Genomic DNA, 26,372 nt, shown 5'->3' with positions numbered 1-26,372 from the left:
TGGATAAATTACCATATTATGTCGTTTTATTCTGACATCTATTATTTTCTCAAGCCTTTGCTGACATATTTTACTAAGCTTTTATGTGTACACTTTATCTCTCCCAAATTGTTAAAAGTTCTTAGATTTTGGAAAATCTGAATAACAGGGGAAATTAAACTCTGTCTATCTTAATGTGTATACTTTTACAAAAACTGCTGTCCAAAAAACAGAACTGTTTTTTCTGTCAGAACAAAAATAAACAATTGACTGTGTTACTCAATAACAAACAATATAAAACACACAAACATAAATTAAATTGCAAATAAAGACAAAAAGCATGTTACAGTTACTATAAATTTTATCATATTAACTTTATTAAACTCACAAAGAACATTAACTCAGCAATTATTTCATACAGTCAAACTGTTGGTTTTACATGATTTTAAAACTGTTAAACAGTTGTGTATATTAGCCATTAATAAGTGGGTTGCATGATGAGGACTGAATGTACCCCAGGTTATATATGACTTGACAAACATTAGTAAATGGAAGCCTGTGTTATTGTTTTTAGCATTAGTTTGACATATTTTATTTTATGTTTTATGCATTTTATAATGGGAAATTTTTGGTTGGGTTGACGTTCTTATTTTGAAAGTCAATGTCACAGTTCTGGCACTTCCTGGCTGTGAACTTCACGCATCTTCGGTCTTCCAGTCTAACACCGCAGAAACTATATATAAATAAGCCTCAAAGTATTATTCTTTTATGGATGATATTGCCAAAGTATGATATTGTATTTTATCTGTGTGTTTGTTATTTACAGTAAAGTCCATGGTTGTTGCAGTAATTAACAGTGAACACATTGCTGAGATAAATTGCTTCAACAGGCGGTTTTTTTAATGATTAACTAATGACATAATACTGTGCTATGGTAACTACAGTCTGTAAATGTATATAACAAGATACAATTACTGTGCCATAACAGGTGCACAGGAGGAGGCGCTTGCTCTTGCCTCCCTCACCTCTGCATTTTACTTTTGTATCTTACCTCCACCTAGTGGCTCAGTTTGGAAAAGACATGAAGCGTCCCATTAAATAGGAGAAACTGGATTCTTCAGGGATTTCAGTTTATTTGAGAGGTTTATCGTTTTTACTGCTATTTCCACAATGAGAAATATTTTGGGCTGTAAATGGTGGCATATGGCTTTAATGATTTTGCAAATCAACATCTTATGGAAGCCAATTTCTTCCAGGAAAAGAAGAGAGTAGATAAAAAGTGAGACATGATAAACAGAAAAATACTCATGGTGAGACTTTTTTTTTTGTTTTTTAAATTTAACACTTAGAATTAGGGCTTACAATTTTAAAAACATTGATTTTTTTTTAAAATTTAGCCATCTAAACTTTTAACTTACCATCTCTTTTTTTATTGACTTACCTTTATAACTGTTATATAACTATCATAATTTTGCCTTTATTAATCAAAATCTTGACTTAAAATCTCTAAATTTTAGTTACTTAGTAACTCAGTAACTTTAATTACAGTCCCACAACTTTAATTTTGTAATCAAAATATGACTTTGTATTGAATTATTTTGACTTACTGTCATGTTTTTTACTTGCTATCTTACTATGTTGAAGTTGCATGTTAAAAACATAATTTACTGTATAACCTTTACCTAGTAACTAAAAACATTTGACTTACAATCTAAGGATTTTGATTTTGCAACGAGATATTTTTACGTCTTATCTCATAATTTTTACTTAGAATCTGAAAAAAATGCTTAAAAGTCCATTCTTTTTTTCTAAATCCCTTGACTTGAATTTATTAGTTATAAGTATTTTTTTCTTATGTAATGAAAGTTTCAACCATTTTTTTCATATGAACTTACATGTACCAGTAAAGATTATGTTTATTATTATTAATAATAATAATATTTATTATTATTATATTTAGATTTAAACCTCCTGCTTTTTTCCTTTTATGATTAGTAACTCCAGTATTGCTATGTCATATAATTTCTTAAAATGCAATTTATGATTATTTATTTATTTGTATTATTTTTTTATTATTTTTATTATTGAAACTGATCTTCCATGATATTTAGGCTGCATATAACTTCAGAGAAACTAGGATGCTCTGACTCCTGTGGAGCACACAGGCCATTATGAATGGTAAGTAGACCCGGTCAGTTTGGTGGACGTGAGACGTTGCGAGATCTTATAACTAAAAATCATCGCTTCATTTATCGACTATAATCCCACACATCACATTTAACTCTTTTACATCCGAATATAACGGCAAATCGAGTAGCGCGAGCCAGAAATCCCGCGGATCTATTTAACTTGGATGCTCCTGTTGCGCAAAGATACTGCGGCATTTCCTTTATACTCGGTAAGTCGCAGTGCACGCTGGTATCACTCCGCGGGCAGAGGAAATGCTCCTAGACCAATCACATCTGTGTTTACACCATCACCTGTCAGACACACACCCTCTGCTATATTTTCTCTCTGAAAGGTAGGAATTTTGTAATAATTTCACCCTCGCTTTTAAACTAAATGTGAACATCGAAGATGGAGTCAGAGTCCACGGATAGTAACGAGAAAGCCGGTTCGACTATAGCGCGAGGCAGCCGGGGTTAGCAAGGTTAGCGCCCCCGGAGCTGGAGAGCTGGAGCTGGTTATCTGTCCGCCTGGCTTGTTTTTTAGCCGATTATCAGAAAGTCCTTGCGCCTAATCATCCCCCCGGCTGAGGTCGGAGCACAGCGGTTAGCTTAGCGAACCCGGCTAACTACTGTTTGTTCGCCTACGTTTGCAGAGGTTAACACTGCCTTTAAGCTAACGGGACCAGCCATGCAGCGCGTCCTTAAGCTAGCAATACAGACGTCGGTTACAGAGAGGACCGTTTAGCGTGTGTGTTAGCTAACACGATGCATGGTTGGATTAATTTCATCGTCTATATTTTGTTATTTATCCGTAGTAAGTTATTAACAGTGGTATTAATAGTCACAGGCGCTTCTGAGTTGACGTTAAACTGTGTTTTAGGCAACCAGTTGTTTTTTGTTTCTTTTATTTTCTGTGTAGTTTTTTCGCTCTCTTGCATATCAATTTAATTGTTAGCAATAAAGCAAAGTGGTAGCAGGTACTGCTGAACCACGATGAGAGGCGTGCGGCAGTAGTTTTTGAGGAAGTGTTGTGATCAATAACTAAAAGAAAAGTAGTAGTATGTAAGTAACAACGTAAACATACTAACGTTGCTATTAAAGGTCCTGCGTTCACATTCGTACTTGTCGCGTAAGCATAAACAGAAAATTGTGCATTAAGTTTAAGTACTTCTATATCATAATAACACTAAATGATGTTGCAGCATTAATGTGTATAGTATTTAGCGTTTTACCGTAGCATTTGGGTTAGATGGATCTAATCCAGCGACTCTTAGCTGTTGAGTAGTCTAGTAATAACCCTTTTATTGCACTTATTTAAAAAGTAAGTGCTTTAGGTACAAAAAACAAACACGAAGTGCTATTACAAGATTGGAATAATAATAAGTAGTAATAATAAGATAATAATAATAATAATAATAATAATAATAATAATAATAAGTTGCAGTTAAAAATGGAAGCATCAGTGACTACAAATTTGAGAGTAGGTAAATGAAGTATTATTATTTTACTTAATTTATTTATTTTATCGATTATTAAACAGAACTCTATTCTATTTATGTATTTCTCTATTCCACTGAACCCTTGGCACATTTTATTTTTATTTATTTATAATCTATTTCTTTTTCTAAACATCTGTATGTGTGCACAGCAAGCTGTTAAAACAAATTTCCCCTGGCTGGATTAATAATAAAGTTGTCTGAATCTGGAGCAAAAAAATGGAAAAATAAAGATTCTTTAGATTTCATGAGTTCATTGTAGATTTTATTTTTATTTTTGCACAAACGTATTTCTTCCTAAAACAAAAAAAAAACATTGCTGTCAAATAGCTGTAGATGTGAAATATTTGCTTCTTAAATGCAGTGACATACAAATACGTACATTTCTTAAAGCTGAAATACAATTTCAGTGCTAAACTTCAGTAAATGTAATTGTTCCTCCCATATTTGTTGTTAACCCCTAAACACCAGGATGGACATTCATTTTCCTGTGCTATTTTAACTTCTACACGCACAAGTAGCTTAAAATTGACATATATGTTTAGTACTTAACTTCTGTAAATGTTCTTAGGTGCATTTCCACCACCTTCCTTAAATTTCCAAGGCAAAAATTTTGTAGGATTAAGGATCATCTACTGGCAAAAATGGTATGATATTCATAGCTTTGTCTCCATTAGTTTGTCATTTAATGCATCATTTTCTGAAATGTAAGCCTTGCATTTTCTGTGTTTTTGGAAACTTTGAGAACTCCACTAGAATTTAAAACAAAGTTGAACAGTCTTTGGTCGCACAGAATGAGTTTCTAATGTCTGTCCAGCTGGCTGCTACTTGGTTAAGTTATTTACCCAAAATAAGGCACAAGGGACCGAACTTAAAAGCTAGTGAGAGAAATAGAGGGGCATCATGTTTTTTTCTGCAAATTGGCTGTAATTCATAAGTGTGCTCCAGTCCTTTCTTTCCCCTACAGCACAGGTTAAGTTTGTTTATGAATTTCCTTGGCTGTTAGATTTATAAAACTACAAAGGAGTAACTATGGGCAGAGAGTTGTGGCGAGGGGAGGGGAAGAGAAGGGAGGAGAGAGACTCAGATCCAGACAGTGTAAGGTGCAGTGCAGTGTGGGTGTTCACAGTATTAACCCAGCCTCCGTGCTGTATAGCTTTTTGATTTACAGTCTTCACTTCAGTCTTTCTTTCTCCCTCCTGCATACCCAGGAGCTGAAACACACACTCACACTGAAGCGCCTACGGTAGCCGCTAACTGGACGGACTCTCTGGCAATTGACCTTTTGCAGGTAAGCCTGACTTTACTTTGTACAAAACAGTTTAGCTATGTCTGATCTGTTCTTTGACTCAGTGTTGCTGTATTGTTCTACATTTCCCACACAAGACTTGCTTTTTACTCCTTCAGTTGCATCGTCTTCTTTTCTGGTGTGGTTATTTATATTTGTTGTCTTTTTTTAGAGGTGGTAAGGCAAGGTTTCATGTGGCAGATATGATTTGAATGCACACAGAGAGCACATATTTTTAGTAGAAACAATCCTACTGGAGCATGTCACAGATATTAGATAATAACACAAAGTCACTGTTGTGTTTAGCCAGAAGCATCACACAGCGAGGGGATGGATTTGCTTGCCTGTTTGTGAGTGAGAAAAACATCCTGGTCGTCAAAGCTATTAAAGCAAAAAAATAATCTGTAGAGCTCAATCGTAATTTTGGTTCATGATTTTGTCTTAAAGGCACATACTAGAAATACAGTTAAGAGATAGAAGAGGCAGAATTTGGGTTCCTCCATCAACTGTTAATTAGAGAACAGTGTTTATGAGGTTCTCCTAAGTGTGTGGTTTTTAACATTTTGATTATTTTATTTTATTGCTGCACCAGCAGTTGGTAGCCATAAAAATTCAATCCTCCCTGAATCACATAACTGTCTCTGTGTTCATAAAGATGGTCTAACATGTACAGTCAGGGGAGCAGTGAAATGGTTTGTAGTGTTTGGATTTACAAAATGCTCAGGGAAGACCCGCTGTTGACAAGATCCTGTGATTCTGAATCACAAGGAACACCCGCTCTCCGCAGCGGTTGTTTTTAGACCAAGACAGCTCCTGGAGTATGACTTGTGATAACCCTGTCCCCAAGGCTTTGTGGCACTGTGTGTTTGTCTGAGGCTTGTAAAGTGTTAATTGGAGCATCTCAGGTGTAACGTGCAGCATCGGTGCATTGTAGCAATGCCACAGAGGCAAGCTCAATCTTTTGGGCTTTGTAAAACGCAACGCTAGAGAGGGAGCGGAGAAGAACAATGTGAGAGACACAGTTTGAGACAGGCTTTTGTGTCTCTGGTGGCTTTTTGCTGTTGAATTGTCCAGTTACTTCTTAATAAATATGAAACTTCATGCAGTTACAGGTATTTCCTACTCAGAGATGAAAGGATTTGATTAATTTTTATTTCCTTGCTCTTCATCCTTCCCCTCCTCTCTGCCTTAGTGGAATAGCGGAATAAGTCTTGAACCATGAGCTCAGTGGCAGTGTTGACCCCGGAGAGCTTTGCGGAGCATCGCAGTGGCCTCAAGGACCAGGAGATTTCAGGTAGAGTCCACATGCCATCCACATACCTGATTTTACTTTTGTGAGAAGACTTTCACCTCAGTAGCACAAATTAGTCAGCCATTTATTAGCCCAGATCAGGTAAATATATTTTAAATTACAGTATGTCTTCCCTCAGTATTAAAAGTAATAATAATAATATTATTTATTTTTAAAGAGCTTTTCAAAATAGAGTACAAAGTGCTTTACGGGGCGACAAAATAAAACAAACAAGTCATACAAACAACAGTTTGTAAAAGAAAATGGTTAAAACACGTTTTTTTGTATCTGTGTCCAGTCTGGCTTTTTGTTTTTGTTTGTATATGTTACTTTTTTGTGATGGAAGCTAAATAAAATATTAAAAAAACAAAAACACTTTGGTATGCAAAAACTAGGACTGTCAGCATCATCACGTTAATTGAATGTTAAGGTCCGTACATTACACATTATTTTGTAAACATTTTTATTTATTATGTTTATCTTTAACTGTTAGCTGTAACAGGCAGAGTTTTAAGGCTAGAGTAATGATACTAGTATCATATGAAACAAAAAGACCTAAGGAGCCATGTCATGCTATCTCCTCAGGAAGGGGGCTGAATAATAGTTTTTAACTGGGCCTCTGTAACAGTCAGAAGATCTTGAGGATCTCAAAAATAGCTCGGAGATAAGCTATAAAGAGCCTTAAAAGTAATCAGTAAAATCTTAAAATCTATTCTAAAACATACTGGGAGCCAGTGTAAAGGGGTTTTGACTGGAGTGATGTGATTATGTCTCTTGGTTCTGGTTAAAAGCCTGGCAGCTGGTTACAGCACAGTCTGGAGTCGCTCAATAAATGTATACTTTTATACTTAACGCACTTATTATTTAGCCTCCATATTATCTCGCCTTCATTTTAATGATCATCTTCTCTCCAGCGTTACATGTATTCTGTTTTCTGCCTCGATCTGTACCTTATTTATGTTCATCTCTGCGGGCCAGGCTGTGTCCCAGAGGATGAGGCCTACATCCCCACCTACCTGGAGGCCTTTCCTCCGCTGCCGGAGAAGGGGGCACCAGGGGAAAAGGCCGGGGAGCCGGCTTCAGCGTGGGGGAGCAAGATCAGACCCATCAAAGCCTCTGTCATCACCCAGGTCAGACAGCCACTGCTACATACACAAGATCATGCATCTGCTCTTTACATATTTTTCCGATTGTAACTAAATTTTGCCTCAAGCTACACTCGTGGTTGATAAGTTGCACCACTTATGAGAAATGAAGCAAAAAACTCGCTCTGTGTGCAGGTGTTCCATGTGCCCCTGGAGGAGCGTCGCTACAAGGACAACAGCCAGTTTGGGGAAGGCGAGGAGGCCAAAGTGTGCTTGGACATCATGCAGCGGACGGGGGCCCACATTGAGCTGTCCCTGGCCAAAGACCAGGGTCTGTCCATCATGGTCACTGGCAAACTGGACTCTGTCATGAAGGCTCGCAAGGAAATCGTAGCTCGCCTGCAGACTCAGGTAAAATTCAGCCTTTATTCGACTAAGTTTGTCCCATTAAGATCAATGATCTCTTTAACAAGAACTACGTGGCTGAGAATAGCAACAACACAGAGTTTCAACAGCAAATAAAATTCACATAAGGACGCAGGAAAATGTTGCTTTTGCATTACGTTGCAATTTCATTGTGAGCTGTGTTACAAAATTGTAGATAGTTGTGAGATCATCACCGTGAGTGAAATTACTGTCATTTTGCCAATTTAAAAATGCCTCTTGATACCTCTTTATTTTGGTATCTTGTCTCCATATCTTGTCTCTTTCCTCTGTTTCTTGTTATATTGTGTGACAGTGTCTCAGTGCAAGCACACTGGGTGCTGTTGTCGAACAATTTGTATTTTTAGGGATTACGCATTCCTGTATTTTGGAACCTCACCAAATCTTTTTTGAAGTGAGTGAAATATGAAAAAGGGTTTTTTGTCTCGATAGTGAATACCATTGGAAAAACACCAGCAAGTAACAGATGTTTCTTTAAGGAAGAACAAAGAGCCACACCACCTCCTAAACTGAAGGGATCAGAGAGGTTTTAATGTGACAATCTGTTACTTTTATAGGTATTTGCTCTTTTTACGTCCTCGCAGGATTGTGTAGTATAGCTGGTTCTAGCTGCAGCTCGAAGAATCCTATCTATGCAGGCAGGCTGGTTTAGGACAAAAAGTTGAGCTGAAAAATGACCGTCAGCTCCCGTGGGTGGCCTTTCTGGGCTTCAGCAGTAAACATGCTGATTTCCACTTCAATTGGTGCACTGAGGTCCACCTGTTTAGCTGAGCTGCAGTTATTGATACAGTAGTGCAGAAAAACACTCCGTCCTCTTGGCAAGGTCGAAAGCTTTTGCCTTTGTTTACCAACCGAAAACTCAGATATTTCATTTATATTGTTAATTTTTATCCAGCTGCTGTCCTTGTTACACTGTAAATGTGAGAAACTAGAAAACTGATACTCTCGCGTCTAATATCATAAATGTGGAAACTGAAGCTGCTACGTCTACAATTGTGGATTTTTATGGATGTGTCTGAACCTTAACTCCTAAAAGGGATTTATATAATGCTAATGAAATCAGTTCAGGCACAATAATGAGCCCTGATCCAATGATTTACTGCCGTGTGTAACAGGGCAAATCTAACTCTCTATCTCCCACTTCCACAGGCCTCAGCTACAGTCGCCATCCCCAAGGAGCACCATCGTTTTGTCATCGGTAAGAACGGCGAGAAGCTGCAAGAGCTGGAGCTGAAGACCGCCACCAAGATCGCTATTCCACGTCCTGACGACCCCAGCGCCAACATCCGCATCACTGGTACCAAGGAGGGCATTGAGAAGGCTCGACATGAAATACTCCTGATCTCTGCTGAACAGGTGAGCCGTGGGCTTCAATCTGTGATGTGATCTTTAAAGGTATAGACATTTTTTTTAAACTGTTGTAATGAACTACTCCTCTCCCTCCATACAATGGCAGCACTGGAACGTTTTTTTAATGATCTTTATTAAGAAATATAAGCAGAAACACATCATGAACATTGTAATACACACACAAATCAAGCATTTAAAGTACAAAACTAAAAACAATAGCCAATAAAAGCAAAACAAAGGCAACAAAAATTAAAGGTAAAATAAAATGAAATAGACTTGCAAAAAAGATTCACTTGAGGGTTATCGTTTTGATGGCTTTATCATTTTGTGAGTAAGAAATCGTTAATGTTATTGACAGGTATTGGTCCATTTCCATTTTTTTTTATAATTTTACATATGTGAAAGAAATTTGGCAAGGAGACAAATTTGATTAATAAGGAAAATACATGAAAATCTTTAATACAGTAATCATAGCATCCAGATATAATGTTTCTGTACTAAGTAGTTAAATCTGTTAATGTTGTAAATTATAAATTTAGCAATATCTTTCCACAGCACCAATGTAAAACCGTACGACTTAAAGATGTAGACATGAAAACAGAAGACTTACAATGGAGTAATGAATATATTTATGCTCATGAGTCGCTCATTATGTATTTTAATTGGCTGTGACTTGGCTATTAAAAGCTTAAGATTTAAATTGTCGTTGCTGGATTTATTTTTGATACTATACCTTATGGCAGTCACTATTTACATGCTCCATTGTTTGATTGGCTCTTCTGTTTGCCGACTCCCCGTCATGCTTACCAGGACAAGCGTGCAGTGGAGCGTCTGTCCCTGGAGAAGGCTTTCCACCCTTTCATCGCCGGCGCCCACAACCGACTGGTGCAGGAGCTAAGCCAGGAGACGGGCGCTCGCATCAGCATCCCACCGCCGAGTCTGCCTAAGGACGAGATTGTCATCACCGGGGAGAAGGAGGCTGTCGCCTTGGCGCTCAGCCGCATCCGAGCCATCTACGACGACAAGGTAAGGTCGTTCAAATGAAACGATGTCCAGCAACAATAGAGCTCATAGTATAACCCTGATCTAACTAACTAAGTAACTAACTCATGCTGGCTTCTGAGTGTGTTTCAAATTGATTTATAATATTTTAACTCTTTTCAAAGCCATTAATGGCTCATTAACAGCTTAATAATATCTCCATATGTGCAAAGCAGTCTGTAATCTAACTGCTTTCTATTCGAGTGTCCTGGAGGACAAATGATAAAGATGTGTATCATGTGACTACAGCGTTCAGCCCGGGACCTTTGTTTCATGGCTTACACCTCTCTTTTCCCTTGTTTGCAGTCAATTTCTATTTCTACTAGGGGTGTAACAGTAAACACAAGTCACGGTTCGGTTCATACCCTGATTTACTTGTCACGGTGTGGTGCGAGCTCAGTACAGCGGAAATAAAACAAATGCATAAACATACAATTCTTTCTATTTATTTTGAACAAACAAGTGCAAGTGCCACAGACAAAATCCTCCAAACTATTTTCATTATAAAAATAAGGAACATTTAAAACACTTATGTGTTACACTGGGCAAACACTGAATAAATTCTTTCCCAAAAGTCACATCAGATTATAAAACTGAAAGAATCTCTTTTGCTATGGGGCCCTTGAACATTGATACATCTTAGTTAATGGCCTTTAATTGTTAAAACTATGATTGTTCTGGGCCCATTGTGCACATTTGTCTATTTGCTGTTTGTTATTTTGTATTTTCTACTTATTGCTGCTGTTTAATTCAGTTTGATCATGCTTGTTTCAAAACATGCTGAATATATTTTATTTCTCTCACTGCGGCATTGTAGTTTAAACACAAAAGCAGAACACGGAACAAAACAAAACATGAATATTGGATCACTGACAGTGAAAGTGGGTTAAGCACTTGAGACTCATTTGTGTGTTTACATTCCTACCTGATTGTGTTCTTGGATCATTCAGACATTTTGCGGATTGTTCAGTTAGTTGTGCCAGATTTTAGTCTGTGCCAGACTTACCCAGAATGATCGTGGTTTAGTTTTGGGCTCTGTGGCAGACACACACGATTGCAGATATGAACTTTGTGGCTCTGTTTCTTCACCACAGTCTCACTTTAGCTGTTCACTCTGCCACCTGGATCAAAAACCTCATCTGCAATAATAATGTTTGGCGCAGTTGCGTTTTTGGAATGAGTAGTTTTTATCTACCACATACAAGAAACTAAAAAAGATGGATGGATGAAACGTGGAGAGGAAGCGAGTGTTTTGTATGTGTGCACCAGATGAGGCTGGTGATAGGCAGGCCGGAGATGGTGTGGAGAGAAAATTGGATTTCACCAGAGAACAACAGGATGAGAATGCTAATGTCATTTAGTACATATGCATGAGAGGCAAAAACAAATACATTTTTTTCTGTTGCCTTCTTGCTTTCCATCACTCTCCTCTAAGCTCACTTCTTTCCTGCTTATTTTCTCTTTTCTAACTGTCACTCAGTCCTCCTTCTCCACCTGTTTGTGCCAACTTCCATCCACTCTGTCCTTGTTTCCTGTCTGTCGTTCCTCTCGCTGTCTCTTGTTGTTTTCCCATCCATCCCTCACTGTGCTCCTCAATTACCCCTCTTCCTCCTGCTGTCCTTCCTTTCACCGCCGTCCTCTTCTCCATGCCGCTCACTCATCACTTCTAATCTTCTCCCTGTCCACCCTGCAGAAGAGGAAGACCACCACCATCTCCGTGGAGGTGAAGAAGTCTCAGCACAAGTACATCATAGGTCCAAAGGGCAACACCCTGCAGGAGATCCTGGAGACCACGGGGGTGTCTGTGGAGATGCCTCCTCTGGACTCTGGCTCAGAGACCATCATCCTCAGGGGGGAGCCTGACAAGCTGGGACCGGCGCTCACACAGGTGTACGCAAAGGTGAGGAGGAGACGGAAGGCTGAGAGTGCATGATATTTATCTGTGGGTTCGCCATTATGAGAGACCCCTCTCACATTACATGTCACCATTTGATCCAATGTTAAAGAGCACTTATGCTCATTTTTAGGTTTGTACTTGTATTTTTGGTTTCTGCTAGAACATGTTAACAGATTCAGATTCAAACTTTATTTATCCTTGAGGGGCACTTCAGTTTCACATAGGTTGCTACTTATGGCCCAAATACCGAGTCATAATGTGCCACACAGACCAATGGAAGTCAAAACCACAAAGAAAAAAATAATTAATTAAATAATTAAGCCCCCCTTTAAATTGGAAAATCTTAATGCAGCTTTAATTTCCAGACAGTCAGTCAGTCACTCATTTTCTGTAACCGCTTGTCCTCGTAAGGGTCGCGGGGGGGGGGCTGGAGCCAATCCCAGCTGTCATCGGGCGGAAGGCGGGGTACACCCTGGACAGTTCGCCAGACTATTGCAGGGCCGACACATATAGACGAACAACCATACACACTCACAGTCACACCTAAGGGCAATTTAGAGTCACCAATAAACCTGAGCTGCATGTCTTTGGACTGTGGGAGGAAGCTGGAGACCCCGGAGAGAACCCACACAGACACGGGGAGAACATGCAAACTCCACACAGAAGGGCGCCCACCCAGACCGAACCCCGTTCCAACTGGGATTCGAACCAGGGACCCTCTTGCTGTGAGGCAACAGTGCTAACCACAAAGCCACCGTGCCGCCCAATTTCCAGACAATTTTTAATTATTTTTTTTTTTTTAGGTTTTAGGTTACTGTTACTATTTAAATGTGATTACTAATTTGTGACTTTTCAGTGAGGTGGTATATATAAATTGGATTTTAACTTGTTAGCCCTTTGTTCCTGTGCAGGCAAAGAGTGTGATGGTGGTGGAGGTGACCGCTCCGGCCTGGCTGCATCGCTTCATCATCGGCAAGAAAGGACAGAACATCGGGCGGATCACGCAGCAGCTACCACGGGTAAGGGGAGAGGTGGAGAGGGAGAACTCTAAATAGTGTATGTCAGAGGAGGTGGAGGAGGAGGGATATTTTAGAATTAACAACAAGCATGGCAGAGGATACTTGGACTGAGATGTTTTATTTACTGAGATGCTAGGGGGATCAATTTAAGGTGGGGCAAAAGCTATTACAGCTAGACAGGTTTATCTTGATCTGTGTGTGTGTGTTTGTGTTTCTGTAGGTTCACATAGAGTTTACAGACGGTGAGGAGCGCATCAGTCTGGAGGGGCCAACAGAGGAGGTAGAACAGGCTCAGGCCCAGATACAAGAGATCATTAAGGACCTGGTGAGTCCTCACTCACACACTCACACATGCTCACACACTCACACACGCTCACACGCTCAGTCACTCACTCACTCACTCTTGGATTTTTGGTGGTCTCTCTCAATATAAAGACAATTTAAAAAAAACGCTGAGAGATGCTCAATAAGGGAGGAAATAGGTTTAGGGTTCAGAAAGTGACAAATCTTCCCTCTGTGTGTTCAGCTGGTGAGGATGGACTACACTGAAGTCATCATAGACCAGCGTTTCCACAGACACCTCATCGGAAAGAACGGAGCTAACAGTGAGTACACATCTGTTCTGCTGATCTCAACAGAAAGGAAAACTGGGACATCAACACCGCTGGGGTTTAGAGTTCAAATGTCAGTCTGACCAGCCATTTTATTTGCCTTTTTTAAAGCCACTGACTCAGTTATTTTAGACACTTTTTAAGCACTGTTCCAGTCAGCATAATCACATGTGTAATTTACCTGTTTGTTTGTTCAATGATAAAGTGGAGACAGCCAGTTAAGAGATCAAATTCTGGTTTACACCATGATGTATATATATATATATATATATATATATATAGTATGTCTGTTGTATTGTGACACATTCTGATAGTAGAGTCGGCTATGTTTATGTGGGTTCTGACAGGCAATCTGGCATGCCATAAAACCTCTAAAAAACATTTTAAATTTATAGTAATAAGTTTGTAAGGGCTTGAAGGGTAGCTGTAAAACATTTATAATGTATGCATTTATATTAGAAGCTTACTATGCAAGATTTGTTATTATTTGTAAATACAACAGTCAAACTTGGCCGCTCCTTGGCTCAACGTTACTTGGAGCACAGTTGTGGTCAAGAGAACTAGAGAGTGAATGAAGAGAAAAAGCAGCACAAACAAGAACAAAGCAGTGAATCGGAGAAATAAAATGTTAAATTTTGATTGTTTCAAAATAAGGAAATACAAGCAGAGGGCAGTATCCAGACACCACACACACAGCTAGAGAGGCAGAAATGATGATTAAGAGTGATTACTTTTGTGTGTACCAGATTACAGCTTTGAGCCAATTCTCATCTGTAATCTCTTAACAGGTCAAAACAAAGAGACAGCACAAAAACAAATAATACAGAGTAAGAACATACAGCAAAGTTATACAAAAAAGAACACAGAAGAGATGCGACACAAGGCTTCACACGATAGCACATTACAAATGTATGCTTGTCAAATGAAAGCAGTGTCATGAAGGCAATAGAATAGGATTCAAGGTCAGTAACTACAGAGCTGAGCAGCTTTTAGCAGACTTGTAGGTCAGTTTCAAAAGTGCTGATAGAGCTGCAGCTCCTCACGTCGTCAGGCAGCCCCTCCACTGATTTGTAGCTTATACAGAAAACGCTGATTGTGCAAATGCAGTAGTACAGTCTCAGTTTCAGCCTTAATTCTTGTCATTCTCAATGGACTCCGGTAGAAACCAGTTTTCAGAGTAGAAAGTGGAGAAATGGATTATGATGCAGGTGGGATTTGTCAAGTTACTGTAAACAGTTTGACCCTTTTCAGCATAAGCTTAAGCTGAGCACAGCTGGTGTACTTCATGACAGACAGGCCTACATCCTCTGAAAAATGTCTTTAAAAAACTAACCACCTTATCCTCTCCGTTCTGTCACACCAACTATCCCCTAACAACAGTCAATCGGATCAAGGAGCAGTACAAAGTGTCGGTAAGAATCCCCCAGGATTCTGAACGAAGTGGCCTCGTCCGGATTGAGGGAGACCCTAAAGGAGTCCAGCTGGCACGCAGAGAGCTCATTGAGATGGTCCAGAGAATGGTGAGAATGGGGTCAAAGTTTAGGTTGGTTCTTTCATTTATTCTGCTGGCTGCCGTAAACCAATAAAAAGGCCCATACACAGACTCCAAAGTGGCCCACTCACACTTTTTTCCTCCCAATTTCAAGGAAAATGAACGCACCAAAGACCTGATAGTGGAGCAGAAGTTCCATCGCACAATCATCGGCCAAAAGGGAGAAAAGATCAAAGAAGTCCGAGACAAGTTCCCCGAGGTGAACGTCTTCTCTCACCCTGCCTGCACTTTATCTCGCCCATCATCATTTTGAAATAATCAGTTTTGATCCAGTTCTAATTTAATTTGAAAAGCATCATCTCATCTGCTTCCAGGTCATTATTAATTTCCCCGACCCGTCGCAGAAGAGTGACATTGTCCAGCTGAGAGGGCCGAAGAATGAGGTGGAGAAATGTGCAAAGTTCCTCCAGAAAATCATTGCCGACCTGGTATGACCCACCATGATCTACCTTTGTCTCTTTATCTGTCTCCATCGCTTTACACTTGACTTCACAGCAGCTTTCTCTTTTTTCCAGATTGAGAACAGCTTCTCGCTCTCCGTTCCCATCTTTAAGCAGTTTCACAAAAACATAATTGGAAAAGGCGGCGCCAACATCAAAAAGGTGAGACTTTGAAAACGTGAAAATGATCACCTCATTTCAGTTTAAGATTTATAGTGTTTATTGGCCATTAAATAAAATGAAACAATATTTTGAATGGTAAATTTTGACTGAAATCCATACCTAAACTGCCAGAACAAATGGCACATAATGTTAAAGGTGCACAATAATAAATGTTGTCATTGCCACCAGATCCGTGAAGAGACCAACACTAAGATCGACCTGCCGACAGAAAACAGTAACTCTGAGATGATCATCATCACGGGCAAGAAGAGCAACTGCGAGGCAGCTCGAGATCGAATTCTCGCCATCCAGAGAGAACTGGTGAGAGACGGCAAACTGTTTTTGTCGTTTTATGTAGCTTATGGGATGTCCGGGTAGAATTTTTTTTTCTTATTTTCTGTTCACTTTCCGTCATGGTTCCAGCAAGTAATTTAAAAAAAATGTCTAATTACTTTGGGAAAAATAATGTGATTGACAATTTTGAGACACTTCAGTAGTAAAATGCAGTCAGTAAAATGCTAAAATAAATCAGCTTTGTAGTTATACTTTTTTACATTTCATTGATGAGATAATAGTATTAAGTTAATATGAGATGGGTGTATGATTTAGAATATGTTTTGACAAGAGAAACTTACAGGAAAACTTTGCAGGCCTTAATGTGTGATGTCTAAACAGAAACACTGAACTGAAACTGAACTCGTATTTCTCTCTTCACCCCTTCAGGCTAACATTAAGGAGACAGAGGTTGCCATCCCTGCCAAGCTGCACAACTCTCTGATCGGCTCCAAGGGCTGCCTCGTGCGCTCCATCATGGAGGACTGCGGCGGCGTCCACATCCATTTCCCCTCTGAGGGCTCCGGCTCAGACAAGGTCACCATCAGAGGCCCCGCTGGTGAGGTGGAGAAGGCCAAAAAGCAGCTGCTGCAGCTGGCCGAGGAGAAGGTGGGTGGGGACAGAGAAATGCAAAGGGATGGATACAAAGAGTGAAGATGACAGAGAAGTGAGGAGAAGAGAGGGAGAATCCTTACAGCCCTTTGCTGTTTTTCTTGCCCTTTTCAGCAAGTCAACAACTTCACAGCTGAGCTTCAGGCCAAACCAGAGTATCATAAGTTCCTGATCGGCCGTGGCGGCGCCAATATTCGCAGAGTTCGGGACAAGACAGGGGCTCGCATCATCTTCCCGTCGCCGGATGACACCGAGCAGGAACTGATCACCATCGTAGGGAAGGAGGAAGCTGTCCGTCAGGCCCAGAAGGAGCTGGAGAGCCTGGTCAAAAACCTGGTAATTAGGAGACTTCATTTATCTGATTTTGAAAATACTTTTTCATCTTATCTTAATCATTAAATCCCTTTTTTATCTGCCTTGATTTTTTTGTAATTTTATTTATTTTTTTAACCGTCCCTTAATTTTATGGTTTACTTTTCCATCTTTATGCATTTTTATTTATATATAATTATTTGCACATTAATAAAGAAAAAAACAGAGAACTTCACTGGTAAATTTTGAATGTAATCATCAAAAACTGACTGAAACTACATACAAAAAAGTGGAGATATTTGAAAAGATAATCATGCTGGTGTATTAAAAGAGCCTCTCTAAATCTTCAGTGTCACCCTCTACTTTCTGTGTTCCTGTTGTCTCTGTTTCAGGACGACGTGGTGGAGGACAGCATGGTAGTAGATGTTCGCCACCACCGACACTTTGTGTGTCGGAGAGGCCAGGTGCTGCGGGAGCTGGCAGAGGAGTACGGCGGAGTAGCGGTGAGCTTCCCTCGTACGGGAGCCAACAGTCAGAGGGTCACTCTGAAGGGAGCCAAGGACTGCGTGGAGGCCGCCAAGAAACGCATCCAGGAGATCATCGAGGACCTGGTAAGAGTCATTGGGGATATTAAAAAACAATACAGAGTTGGACTTAACAATAAATCAGATTTATATCCCTATGTGAGGAAAAGTGGAATTTAGATGAAGAAAATGGTTTTAAATGCATTTCACATGTTTATGTATTAAATTTCTATGAGAGTACCATAGCTCCTTTGGGGAACAGCTCAGTGTAATGTGTTCAAGTGACAGACAGTGACGGTGGGTGCAGTCAGAGCAGTAAAACTAGTATTAAGTGTATAGTATAGGTTTCAATTTGTCCATGAATGAATGCTGCAGCTCCTCAAAACCAGAGTGAAGTTGTCATATCTTAATGCAGTACTGTTACTGACAGGAGATCAGTGAGTCATATTTATTTTTCAATAACAAAAATACATGTAAGGAGGGAGATAGAGGAAGATAAGGAACTTTAAAAAATAGCATATTAAACCATGATAGCAGTATTGGTTTAAAAAAAATTACATTATTTTCCAATGTCATTCAGTCGTAATGCAGAGTGAAAGTCAAGCCATTCTAAAGCTTTTTATTTTTAGTTTAGATTTTAATTTTGATCAATTTTACAGACATCTGACAAGAGATACCGGTTCAGATCAGTTTGGGTGTTCAGATCAAACCTCAGTCAAAGTAGTTCAATCTAATTATTGAAATTCTGCCAATAGTAACTGCATTTTAAATATTAAACAGAAACAGGAGGCAAAATCTGAGAGCAGTCGATATGTCTTGTTGTGCTCAGTGATTTTAAACCCAAAAGTGATGGAAGTCATCCTCGTAAACTCAAGATGTTTGCTGCTGGTGCCGTTGTTACCCAGCTGTCTCCTCTCTTTCTCCCCTCTCTCCAACAGGAGTCCCAGGTGAGTGTGGAGGTGGCCATCCCTCAGCGCTACCACAGAGCCATCATGGGGCCTAAAGGGTGTCGCATTCAGCAGATCACCAGGGAGTACGAGGTCCAAATCAAGTTCCCTGAGAGAGACGACAGCGCTGCAGGTCAGAAATAATGCTAATGCTGCTGTTATGTAAGGCAAAGCAGCTTTATTTGTACAGCACATTTCATACAACAGGGCAATTTAAAGTGCCTTACAGAGCAATAAAATATAATAACAGATACAGATTTGCAACAAAGGAGCAAAGAGATGAGATATAAAAGGTAAATTTAATTTCTAAAAGATTTATTTAAATAGAAATCATTAAAAATAGCGAAAGTGCAAACCAGAGGGACAAATATAAAAAGATTATTAAAAATCAAGTTTAAGAATAGGTTTGCAGTCATTACCAGGTGGAGTAGGCAGTGTAAGAAAGCAATGTTTTTAGCTTTAACCTAAAAGTGGTCAGAGTTGGGGCTTGTTTAACATCATCTAGGCTGCTATTTTACGTTTGTGCTGCATTATAACAAAGCGCTGCTTCAGCATGTTTGTTTCTAACTCTCGGGATGGTCAGAAGATCAGCCCCAGGTTTCCTGAGTGTCCTAGAAGGTTCATATGTCACAATCATGAGTGATTTAGACACAAACAGTGACATTTAAAAAAATAAATAAATAAATAAATGTTAATATGTTACCACCTCAAAGAGAGCAGGAAAATAAGAAAATTACAATATGTGCTGTCACATTATGGACATATTAATAAAGGAAACTGTAAGATCACCATGAATTATAAACAGTCCTACCATCCAGTTAAGCATGTTAATCTCACAGCCTGACACATGATGTTTCAATCCTTAATGTGAAAAAAAATGTTTCTCTAAATGAAATTGAGTTATATATTTACACAGGAGACAGGGAAGCCATAAACTAGTTTTTAATCTGTCATCTGTGGGGATTTTACAGCTCCAGATGGTCCACCACAGGAAAACGGGGATGTCAGTCCAGAGGTGGAGTTCATCCCCCGCAAGTGTGACATTATCACCATCGCTGGGCGTGCAGAGAAGTGTGAACTAGCTAAAGCCGCCCTGCTGGTAGGCACCATTTTATTTTGATTCTAGACATGATGCTGTCTGTTCTTGTCCATCTCCTCAGTAATAATCCTGTCACTGTGTCGTTCAGGCGTTGGTGCCCATAACGGAGGACGTCGAAGTGTCTTACGAGCTGCATCGCTACATCATCGGCCAAAAGGGGAGTGGAATCAGGAAGATGATGGAAGAATATGAGGTGAACTAATACGCTCTGGTGCCATCTCTTGGCCGTGAGACCTTTCATACTGCAGGTCAAAAGGTCTGCGTCAGTGGTGCAATGAGAGAAGAGTAAATATTTGATGTACAGGTTGGAGTGTTAAGGTGGTTTCCTTAAAAATGTCATCTTTAACGGATTCCTTGCATGTTGTCTGTGTGGGCTTGCACGCGCAGGTGAACATCTGGGTGCCGCAGCCAGAGAAGCAGATGGATGTGATCAAGGTGACGGGCCTGGTAACCAACGTGGAGCGAGCCAAACAGGGTCTGCTCGAGAGGGTCAAAGAGCTGCAGGCCGAGCAGGAGGACAGGGTACACGCACATTAAACGATATTTCCTGTTTTTAGCAAGTCTCCAACATAAGTTTCCTTATTATCATCACATTGTAAAGATATTTGAGTGGTTGAGGTCTCTGTTGCCCGGCGTCCCTCTTTAGGCCCTGCGCAGTTTCAAGGTAACCATGTCCGTAGATCCAAAGTTTCATCCGAAGATCATCGGCCGCAAAGGAGCAGTCATCTCTCAGATAAGGAAAGACCACGATGTGAGCATCCAGTTCCCCGACAAAGGAGACGAGCAGCAGGTGTGTGTTTGTTTTTTTGATGTTATGTTGATAGACATTGCTTAGATACAGTTTTCATGCCTTTGCGACAGCCGTGCCCAGAGACGTAATGTTTCCGGGTTGTCTGTCCATGCATTTGTCCTTTCTAAAATTACATGCATCATTTTTTTTACTGCACCATTTTGGCGTATATGTTCTTCTTAGGAAATCCAGAGCACTGTGACGTTTTCTTTTATATCACATATCCAATATGAGGACATCGTTAATGTGTTTTAACGTATTTTGAGCTGACTTTCCCTTTTATTTTTTAAATTAACTGTTCCATAAAAAAAAAATTCAGGCTCACCCTGAACAGGATTGTGCACCAGCTAACCCCAGAAAAAAATCTCTAAAAAGAAGGACATTTAAAATGTGTTAAAATATCATTTGAGCTCACCAGTAATGTGCAGTGAAACTACCCGGAATCCATTGTGCTTCTCAGCAAACCTGAAATAGAAACTTTTTTTGTAATCACATGAGGACTTCTTTGCTGATGTCACATATTCGTGACTTGTTTTAAGGCCCTGTGTGTAAGATCTAGAGGCATTTAGTGGCATAAAGTGATGAAGATTTCAACCAGCTGAAACATCGCCGGTTAGAAATCCTTCAGTGTTCATTATTCAGGAGGTTTTTGCCGGGAGCCGAATTGTCCGCATAGGTCTCGTTCTTTCCAACACAAACTAACCAGATAAAAACACTGAATGAAGTATGTTTATGTTAAAAAAATTGGTTTTTTTTTTAGTCTTTTTAAGGGGAGGGGCTACAGACACGAAAAACACTAAAACGCAAATGGCCCTGTCTAGAGCCAGTGTTTGGTTTGTCCATCCTGGGCCTCTGTAAAAACATGGCGGTGCAACATGAACATCTCCACAGACGAGGACGCAACAACATTCTCTCAACATGTCCCCCGAAATCCCACATAACAGACCTTTTATCGAAATGATGTGTAATAAAACATTGCTGAAGTACGAGCCTTTTTTCATCCTTTTTTGGCTGGTGCTGTGAAAGTACAAATACACGCTCATGAAAGTCTTTAAAAAACTTGACTTAATCTCATGAAAAGCTGAGGCAGGTTTGACCTGGTTTAACACGCTGCCGCTGCTGTGCTGCTCTGGCTCGTCTGTCACTGAGCTTACAGTCGTCGTACAGTCAGCTTTAAATTTTATTTTCCAAAAAAGTTGTATTTGTGTGAGTCTTGGGATCAGTGCGTGAGAGTGGGCAGTCCTGCAGGAAAATGTTATCTGTACCAAGTTAAGAGAGCTGAGATTTATGTGCACAACTCAAATTTTAAAAATACTACAGTGAATATGCACATGGTATTTCAAGTCCTGCTACTTTACTCAAAATATGTATTTTGTTTGTATTTTTCTAATTTAAATGCATTTTAATCGTATTGGTCTTCTCTTTATACAAACGTCTCATTCTTCAATTCACATTATTTCCTCCCGTCTTACCGTCTTTTTTTTCCCATTTAAATGTCTCTCTCATCCCAACCAATCACATATGTTTTTTCCCCATCCACGGCTTCACGCTCCCAGGATCTGATCGTAATCTCGGGGTACGAGCGTAACGTGGAGGAGGCACGTCAAGCCATCCAGCAGCTGGTTGCTGAGTTGCAGGAGATGGTGAGCCAGGACGTTCATCTGGACCCGAGGACCCACGCTCGCATCATCGGAGCCCGTGGCAAAGCCATCCGCAAGCTGATGGAAGAGTTCAAGGTTAGACCTTGGTTTAGGAATTTTATGCACCGATTTATGGTCAGATTTTTTTGACTGTATACAGAGTAGAAAAGTTCTGATTCTGTCATGTTATGATTGTTTGTTGTTTGGTTTTGGTCCGTTGTTGTTTTCCGCTCAAACCTGTCCCCTTCCTGTTCCTCCTGTTCAGGTGGATATCCGGTTCCCTCAGCCAGGCTCCGACGAGCCCGACAAAGTGACGGTGACGGGCCTTCCCGAAACTGTTGACAATGCCATTGACCACCTGCTCAACCTAGAGGAGGAATATGTGAGAGTGAAGTAGTGGCACACAATATAGAATTAAATGTTTTTCACTCCTGACACCAGTGCCAAAAGGTGCAAAAGCACCACGGCAGCTTGAAAAGCAATTATCATCTCCTCCCTCTATCCTTTCCCCACCTCTCTCAGATGCTCAGCGTGACGGAGACGGAGACTTTGGCAGCTTACATGAAGCCTCCATCGCGCTATGGAGGAGGAGGAGGGGCAGGAGTCGATGATAGCAGCGGGGGGCCGGCGAAGGGCTTTGTGGTGCGGGACGCTCCCTGGAACGCAGCAGGGAGCAAGGTTAGTTTTTACACACACAGTTGTGAGTGTAATATTACCTTACTCACTTATAAATGTAGTATTAGGGTATTGTGTGGTATTATGGATAATGATCCAAGGAAAATGAAATGATCCTTTATTTATCTCTTACTAAATCTTAATCAGTTGAGAAGCAAAGATGCAAATGAGTGAGAGGAGTTTAAAATGTAGATTGTCGTGAAGGGACTGCAGCTCAGAGATACACTTCATATTTTGCACACAGTATTTGGGAACTACATGGAATTAATTAAAATAGTAGTTAACCTACATTTGGCAGGAGCTTGCTGGTAGTTCAGCTGTATTCATATTTGCATGGTGATACTTTTTTCCTGCTTTGATAAACTATGACATTTTCATGCTTTTTTGGACAACATATTATACTATGACTTATTTATGCTATTGTCGATGACATACTATACATTTACTTTCTATGGTATTTTGTAGAACGCACCATACTATGACTTTTTATATATTTTGGACGACACAATACTTTTCACCTACTTTGGATGACATACTATGATATGATGTATTCTGTCCTTTTGGACGACATACTAAAGTATGATTTTTTCATGTTATTTTGGACGAGATACTATAGTACGACTTAACTGTACAAATTTGATGACATACTGTACTATGAGTTTTTTTATGCTTTATCTGAAGACGTACAGTGATGTTTTTTTGTCATTTTGGATGACAGTCTATACTATGACTATTTCATGCTATTTTTGAAGATATATTATCATTTTTTTGAAGTGCAGTGCATCAAATTTTTGTATCTGTTCCAGGCTCCTGATATGAGCAGTGCGGAGGATTTCCCCACGTTCGGGACAGGTGTGGCCCCGAAGCAAGCGTCCGCCTGGGGTCCTAAGAAGTTCTGAAGCTGCTCTCTTGGAGGACCACAAAAAACTTCTGTAAAGTAGATAATGAGAGACTAAACAAGTCTCCGATCAAAATTGCTGCTCGCCTTTCCTCCTCCTCTTCTCTTTGGTGACCACCCTTTGTCTCTCTTTCTCTGTAAACCCGTTGTACTGTCCTCCCACAACCAGCCACAATGAATTCTGGGAGAACTGTTCCTTATTTTTTTCCTCATCTGTCTTTCCTACTGGTACCTCCACCTCCTCCTTCACCCTAGGAGAGAAAAAAACAGAACTTTGAGTGCTCTCTTTCATATTTTTGCTGTCCTGCTCTGCCTCTCGGTTGCACCACTTCTCCTTCTTGCTAAAATATTTCAACGACTGTCCCCCTTTTTTCATCTTTGACTGCCAAACTCCTCCACAGAATCAAACTATCACCTCACTGCAGTACATTAGAAATCTTTAAACTCTTCACAGTCTACTGAATTAGAAAATTTGAGTCAGAGAGCACTGGGAAAATATCCTGATGCAAGACACTTTCAGGGAGGTAGTGGTCATGCATCCAAGTAACAATAGCTGTATGTAGGATTTTTTAGCTAAAAAAAAAAAAGAGAGGGCAGTCTGGGTTTTACTCTTCAAGAAGAGTTTTTAAGCAGTGACATCTTTTAAGGTTCTTTTTCTGTGGTTTTTACAAGGAGGTTTCTCGTTGGCTGATCTTTCCAGTCATTACTGTGGTGCAGCAGGTGAGGCAACGAGCGGTGTGTGTGCGCGTATGTTGGTGGGTTCAGGAGTGTTTTTTCACCCACAAGTGTTTGTAGATCCCCTTTTTATTTATGTCGGAGCCGGGAGCAAAAACAGCTGCTGTAGTTGACTTTCTGGAGCTTTTTCTTTTTTTTTTAATGATGAATCAAAAGATGTGGAAGTCCTGCGCCAGTTGTTTGTACTGAAGGTCATTTTGTCACTGTTTATTTATTCAAAAAAGGAGCCATTTTATTTGAACTACTGTGATCATGCGTTTTTATAAAAGCACTCACTGTAGCTTGATGCTTACAACCTTATGTTTGGGAGTGAATGTTGTACGTCAGGGTTTGGAAACATGTTAACAGTTGTTACAAAGAACTTTTCGCTATTTTTTTAAACTGTGTGGGACTTTTTTGTTGTTGTTGGTTTCTGGCATATTTGGAAGACTGTATGTATGTGAGCGTGTGTGGAAGTTAAGATGTATATTTGAATGAAGCTGAACCAAACTTTTACATGGTCCTTGTCCGTTTGTCTCTCTTCTCCGAGCTGTTCTTGGAGCTCATTTAGAGGGTTTGACTCTCAGCTTGTCATTTACACTTGATTTTTCCTGTTGACATGCACACACAGCTGCCTAAAATCTGACCATCCCTTCTACAAAACACTCAGTATCAACAGCTGCACTTTGGTTTTCTCTCATACGAGTGCTTCAAATATATTTAGTCAGATTTTGGAGCAAACACGTTTGTTTCCCTTAATGCTTTCTCCAGTTCTGAGAGCGATGTGTCCTGTCGCTGAAATCTACAACTGGCCCAGATATCACTTAAATCAGATCTTCCTTGTGCCTGGACTCTTTACAGAATAGTTTAACAGTTGTGGAAATAGACTTAGATGCTTTCTTTTAAAACATTAAGATTATCATTTTCAAGTCTGTCGATTAGTGCACAGCTGGGACCGGGAGGGGATTAGCTTAGCACAGCCAATTTTTAAAACATGCCTACAATCCTTAAGTTAACTTATTAACAAGTTACGGCACCTTATTGCACCCCACTTTCTCCTCACAGCCCTGATTTATCTCCGCTAGCATGTCAGTTTGACCACAGCACTGTTGACAATAGTTTTACACTCAGCTAACATCACCTAGTCACAACGGCTTTGTTTATGCGATTCTGGACGACGTATGATGCTGAAATTTTTAGACTTTTTTAAACAACATACCGTACCATGGCCTTTTTTCATGCTATTTTGGATGACAAACTATACTATGACCTTTTTAGGGCTATTTTGGACGATATATTCTACTATGACATCTTTAGGCCATTTTGGACGACAAACTATACTATTATGTTTTTTGGCCATTTTGGACGACATACTGGGCTATGACTTTTTTAGCCCGTTTTGGACGACATACTCTACTACGACCTTTTAGGCCATTTTGGACGACATATTCTATGATGTTGTTTTGCCATGTTTATGACAACATACTACTCAAGGACTTTTTTTTAGTTCATTTTGGACGAAATACTATACTATGACATTTTTTTGACATTTTGGACATGCTATACTATGACGTTTTAAGGCCATTTTGGTTGACAAACTATACTATGACTTTTTTTTATACCATTTTGGAAGACATACTACAGTGTTCACATTATAATATAGTATGTCGAAAAAATGACCGCAAACGTCATAGTATAGTATGTCCAAAAATGTCAAAATATGACATGTCCAAAAAACAGCTGAAAACAACAAAAAATAGCACATTGAGACACGTCATAGTAAAGAATGTTGAAAAAACAGCCAAAAACATCACAATATAGCATAATTTTGGACTTCATACTACGCTATGACTTTTTTATGCCATTTTGGACGACATATTATACTATGTACAAAGTATGCAACACTGCAGTAAGGTGTCAGTCACCAGACTTTTATTCCTACTGAAATAAAATTAAATAAAAAAAAACAACAAAAGTACCAGTAGGTTGTCTTTTCTTCATGATT

The 26,372-nt window shown here is 39.7% G+C and overlaps 1 protein-coding gene across 3 annotated transcripts in view; it reads left to right on the top strand.

Annotated features, from left to right (window-relative positions):
- The window catches only part of hdlbpb (high density lipoprotein binding protein b), a 31,444-nt gene extending 6,561 nt beyond the window's left edge, over positions 1-24,883 (top strand). The window contains exons 1-28 of one of the 3 annotated variants that reach the window (XM_042512435.2): positions 2,393-2,500; positions 4,855-4,934; positions 6,124-6,225; positions 7,201-7,352; positions 7,503-7,718; positions 8,901-9,107; positions 9,912-10,127; positions 11,836-12,042; positions 12,951-13,058; positions 13,279-13,383; positions 13,585-13,663; positions 15,050-15,189; positions 15,316-15,420; positions 15,536-15,649; positions 15,737-15,823; positions 16,013-16,144; positions 16,547-16,765; positions 16,883-17,104; positions 17,473-17,691; positions 18,543-18,684; positions 19,523-19,650; positions 19,739-19,843; positions 20,038-20,172; positions 20,297-20,440; positions 21,997-22,176; positions 22,346-22,462; positions 22,603-22,758; positions 23,562-24,883. In XM_042512435.2, coding sequence (XP_042368369.1) covers positions 6,150-6,225; positions 7,201-7,352; positions 7,503-7,718; positions 8,901-9,107; positions 9,912-10,127; positions 11,836-12,042; positions 12,951-13,058; positions 13,279-13,383; positions 13,585-13,663; positions 15,050-15,189; positions 15,316-15,420; positions 15,536-15,649; positions 15,737-15,823; positions 16,013-16,144; positions 16,547-16,765; positions 16,883-17,104; positions 17,473-17,691; positions 18,543-18,684; positions 19,523-19,650; positions 19,739-19,843; positions 20,038-20,172; positions 20,297-20,440; positions 21,997-22,176; positions 22,346-22,462; positions 22,603-22,758; positions 23,562-23,654 — 3,804 coding nt within the window. In that variant the 5' untranslated portion in view covers positions 2,393-2,500; positions 4,855-4,934; positions 6,124-6,149 and the 3' untranslated portion in view covers positions 23,655-24,883. Of the gene's footprint in view, positions 1-2,392; positions 2,501-2,611; positions 2,630-4,854; positions 4,935-6,123; positions 6,226-7,200; positions 7,353-7,502; positions 7,719-8,900; positions 9,108-9,911; positions 10,128-11,835; positions 12,043-12,950; positions 13,059-13,278; positions 13,384-13,584; positions 13,664-15,049; positions 15,190-15,315; positions 15,421-15,535; positions 15,650-15,736; positions 15,824-16,012; positions 16,145-16,546; positions 16,766-16,882; positions 17,105-17,472; positions 17,692-18,542; positions 18,685-19,522; positions 19,651-19,738; positions 19,844-20,037; positions 20,173-20,296; positions 20,441-21,996; positions 22,177-22,345; positions 22,463-22,602; positions 22,759-23,561 lie in introns of those variants that run through there. The other 2 variants (XM_088073914.1, XM_088073913.1) reach the window with 2 other exon arrangements.
- The last annotated feature ends 1,489 nt before the right edge of the window (positions 24,884-26,372 follow it).

This window comes from Plectropomus leopardus, chromosome 23, assembly GCF_026936395.1.
Source record: "Plectropomus leopardus strain MGB_pleo_1.0 chromosome 23, ASM2693639v1, whole genome shotgun sequence".
NCBI classification, from domain to species: Eukaryota; Metazoa; Chordata; class Actinopteri; order Perciformes; family Serranidae; genus Plectropomus; species Plectropomus leopardus.
This window is presented reverse-complemented; position numbering and strand designations above follow the sequence as displayed.